Here is a 4,650-nt window from a genome sequence, read left to right as displayed (position 1 = left end):
TCTCTGTTAGTCTTTCCACTGTTCCAACAGTCACAAACCAGAGAGAGGCTGCGTGTGAAGCCATTCTCTGCTCAGGACACCATGACTCCGCTATATCTTTACATAGCGAATAGTTGTTTGCAGCTATATTAATGTTCTAAATGTCACGCATATAACCTTTAAAATATTCCACACATGTATGCATTTGATATTGAAAATACACATCTCAAGGCTGGATGTATGTGTTACTGAGTGAGTCCTGTTTGTGTATAGATACAATCCCCTGCATGCTGACTCCATGGTCTGACTGGAGTGACTGCAGTGTGACTTGTGGGAAGGGTATGAGGACACGACAGCGCATGCTCAAGTCCCCCGTGGAGCTGGGAGAGTGTACAGAAGAGTTAGAACAGGTGGAGAAGTGTATGCTACCAGAGTGTCGTAAGTATAAAAATCTAATTTCTCTGTTATCTCACACTTCATTTTTGTTTTGCAACTTGGCACCATAATGCAGATACATACACTACTGGTTGAAGTTACTTCAAAGTGCAGAAAAAGGAAGTCAATCAATGTACTGTACCTACCTATTTCAAATTTACAGTAATTTAGTGTTTACTGGTGTGTATGAGAGGTAACGGGTGAGCTGTGAGTTCACATGTGAGCTGGAATTAAAACTCATGTCAATGGCATAAAAGGACTTGAAAGATATAAAGTGTTTGCAATGAGAGGTCTAACATTAGCAAGGGAATATAAAAAATACTATAAACATTGGACATTTTATTGAGGTATTGGTATTAGTTTCAAAAAGCCAGTATCCGTTTGGATATACTTTTTATTCACCGTCTCTGTTGCTTACTGTATGTAACAGTTACTCCATATTGAGTTGTGTGGTTATCAAAAAACAACACACGAAGCAGAGACATATTTTTTAAGAAATACACTCTAATCAGAACTTGTGTTGGCATCTTTATCCTCCTCTCTTAAGAGAAATGATATTTGCAAGAGCATTTATTTCATGTCAGTGCTTATTAGTTTACAGCAGTGGTGAGGATGCTACATCAGACCCATGTGGTTTTGTGAAAACAAATCACACCCTCTGGCAAACCCAAACAGTGTTCTCTGTGGTGCCACTGTATAATTTAAGATAAAACACACTACACTCCCTAGACATGGATTCATACATAATCCATGACTTATAGTTACCACTCTCATATTGGTATTATACTCCATCACAACTTTCTCCAACTTTCTTTTTTCCATTTCTGTCGCCTCAGCTATAGATTGTGTCATGACAGAGTGGACTGAGTGGTCCGAGTGCAATAAGTCCTGTGGGAAGGGTCATACGATCCGGAGACGCGTGGTGAATCTGGAGCCTCAGTTTGGAGGAGACCCCTGTTCTGAAACCATCCAGAGGAAGAAGTGTAAGATCAGGAAGTGCAACCGAGGACAAGCCAACAGCGATGAGAAAAAAAGGCGCAAGGAACAGCGTGAAAAGAGGAGGAGCAAACAGGGCAGAGCTGAGGTCACCTCCGAACATCCAGGTTGGCATCTGACCTCATTACATTCAGAACTCCATCACCACACATTCGTCTGACAGTCTCTCTTCCCTTTTCTTGATTTAGGGTGTAAAATGAGGCCGTGGTCGAGTTGGACAGAATGTACCAAGCTCTGCGGTGGAGGTATTCAAGAACGGCTCATGACAGTGAAGCAGAGGTTTAAGACTGCCCAGCTGTCCAGCTGCAAAGACAGGAAGGAGATCAGGGCTTGTAATGTGCACCCCTGCTAGGAAGGAGAAGAACTGGGGTTGGTGTGGAAGGGAGGGAGGGATCACAGTGGGGCAGGGAACAGGGCAGGGCATGGTGCACCGTCACACAATGATCTAATGCACTCTGTTTAGGGCTGAAATGGCACACACTTGAATCTGAATTGGTTAAATCCAGAGCTCAGGTCGGTTATCATCAAGAGAGGATGAACTTTAAGATCTCACTGGACAACTCTGGATTTAAACTAGGCCGATTCTTCTGTGCCTTTAAACTAGCTCTGATAGGCGTACGGCTATTTGCAAGGTTACTGTAAACTTGTTGTGGTAAAATATTGAAAAATATAATTATGAAATATACATTTAATAATAAGATAAAGAACTGTTATATCTTGTGGTATCCTTAAGTAGTACACTATATTCCAGACTTTAAAGCACAGGTGCCCAGCCATTCCAGTGTTTTATATGCCTTCAATTGTTCAGTTGTTTCTAGGACACAAAATGCCCAGTTGACTTTTTACCCAGCTATACTGTTGTACATGTAGATGCACCATGATTGAGATCTATATGATTTTGAGCATTATTAGAAGATTTTGTTACTTTTTTGCTGTGGAATTTTTTGATAAGAATGTGTCCCAAGATTCTTACCAAAGTCTTGTGTAGATGTTTTCTAGATCTCTTCCCCTCATTTTCTTTATCTCTGTTCCTCTAACATATTAATATTTTGGAATAATATCACCTTTACAATAAAAGTAAATGTGACAACTTGTCACCTGGATCTGTCTTTTTATTTGGGGGGTGATGGAAGATGTAATGTAGGCAGTTGATGGTGTACTCTTCTGCTGCCACTAGATGGCAATAACTAGCTTAAAGCCTTTGCCTTTCATAAGGAAGCTGGTAATTCCTGAGGCTGCTTGTTCCAATGTCAATGCTGTACCCCCCTCCCCCCCCTCATATGTGTAATGGCCACAAGGGGGCAGTATGATAAATGGGAGATCATTACAGAGGGGTAATTTATTTATTTTTGTATAGTCATTTTATAAATAATACTTGAAATCTGCCTGAAACTGATAATATGCCTTTGTCATTTATACAACAGCAAACTACATAACTCCTAGTCAGGTAGGTCAGGTCTAGTAAGAACAAAAAATAATTTGACAGTAATGGCCTTTTAGCCAAAATGCAAAGGTCTTTTGTTGCTCTACAGAGAGGTTGTAATCTCACTTTAAAGGAACACAGAGGTTGGAGTGTAGTGAGTTTTAATATACATGTGCTGGATGAAATCTTGAAAGAATCTACCCGGCTCTCTAGTGGAATAGGTGGGGGGAGGGGATGGCGTCAGGCATTCCTCACTGTGGAACTCTGGGAACAGGGGTAAGAAAAATTCAATACACACACATAACAATGCCATCCCTGTTTCCATGCCAACACAGCCACACATGGGGGAAGCCTAAACACTTCACAGGCGATGGAAACATGGAAGGGGATTTATTACAGCCTTGATTGAGCTGTTAAAACAGAAATTGCTGCGGAGATTGTGACAAGAGGTGCATGCATTTAAAATAAATAAATAAATTAATGTGTATTTGTTTATCTTCGTGAATATTCTGATTGGGAAAGACTTCTAGACCTCATCCAGTCTAGTACAATGCAGGGCAGCCTCCTGGTGTTTATATAGCCCATCTACAGTTAAGTAAGATCAGACTTCAGCTCAAAAATGCAGTTATGCCTAGACCTTGCATGTCTCTGTGATATTATAATGAGTTTCCCCTGTATGTGGACACATTGATGAATATTTATATTCTGGGGGCAAACCACACTGCTGACATAGAAACTGAACTATTCCTCATTTAGCCTGTTTCTGACTGAGCTTCTAAGGTTTCAATAACTGTAAGGAAAATGCAGGTCCATGACAGGGGACAGAGGTACTCAAGCCTCTCAACCACATGAAGGTAGCATCTTTTTGCATCACTCATCCAAACCATCATCTTTTTCAAAGACTGGCTTTTATTTTTGTGCCACAAAATCTTTAAAAGGCAAGATTTGTGTACTGTAAGTTACTGCAACACCCTATCCTTATTTATGCCTCAGGCACAACGCTGACTTAAGCATACTAAAATGTGCACACTGACAATGGTAAAATGCTGATTTTCTTTTGTTTTTATGTTTAGTAGCATGCTAACACTTGATAATTAGCACTAAACACATAGTACAGATGAGGCAGATGGGAATGTCATTATTTTTGCAAATATTTTGTCATCAAACAAAATATTGGAAAAAGTGAAATACTGATCTGATGGCCCAAGATGAAAAGTCACCAAAGTAATTTCAATTCATCCTGAGGATGACTTGAATGTCTGAACCAAAATGTCATGGCAATTGTTCAATAATTGTTGAGATATGAGATCATGAGAGATTATCAAGAATGTATCTAATATAATAAATCAATTGTATAGCTTTAGAAGCCATTTAACCCACTAAATAAATAAACAATTTATGAAAACATTACACAATGTGCTTTAAGTTTCATTCAACTATTGTTTTCATATTTCAGTGTGTGACAAATCAAAGAACAGTTCCTTAAATTTATAATAAAAAGCTCACTAAACAACTCACTGTCTATATTTTTGTGTCATGGTTACTCCATAAAGTTGACCACGTACGTGCTTATTATCACTCTAGGTATGTTGTTGGATTTTCAGGTAGCCTCGGACATTTTTTTCAGAGCAATATGAAAAAGTTGGAGGAAAATTTTCAACTGAAGTAGATCCTAGTGAACAAGGAGTGAGAAAGAAAATACATTTAATGTGACCCCATGGTGGTCTTACCTCCTAATTAAAATGGCAATGCTCAAACACAAATGTGTTTTCTTCCTCAACAACATCTCTGCCTGGTAATTCAATTTTCAATTCCGA

General features: G+C 39.2%; 1 protein-coding gene across 1 annotated transcript in view; it reads left to right on the top strand.

The window, feature by feature from the left end:
- Nucleotides 1–2,465, top strand: part of spon1a (spondin 1a) — a 58,321-nt gene extending 55,856 nt beyond the window's left edge. The window contains exons 10-12 of the mRNA XM_035652060.1: nt 253–417; nt 1,251–1,517; nt 1,599–2,465. Coding sequence (XP_035507953.1) covers nt 253–417; nt 1,251–1,517; nt 1,599–1,762 — 596 coding nt within the window. The 3' untranslated portion in view covers nt 1,763–2,465. The remainder of the gene's footprint in view (nt 1–252; nt 418–1,250; nt 1,518–1,598) is intronic.
- Nucleotides 2,466–4,650: the final 2,185 nt, after the last annotated feature.

This window comes from Morone saxatilis, unplaced genomic scaffold (genome assembly GCF_004916995.1).
Source record: "Morone saxatilis isolate NCDOM2014 unplaced genomic scaffold, NCSU_SB_2.0 Contig11, whole genome shotgun sequence".
NCBI lineage: Eukaryota > Metazoa > Chordata > Actinopteri > Moronidae > Morone > Morone saxatilis.
The sequence above is the reverse complement of the archived record's forward strand: the minus strand, read 5'-3'. Positions and strand labels throughout refer to the sequence as shown.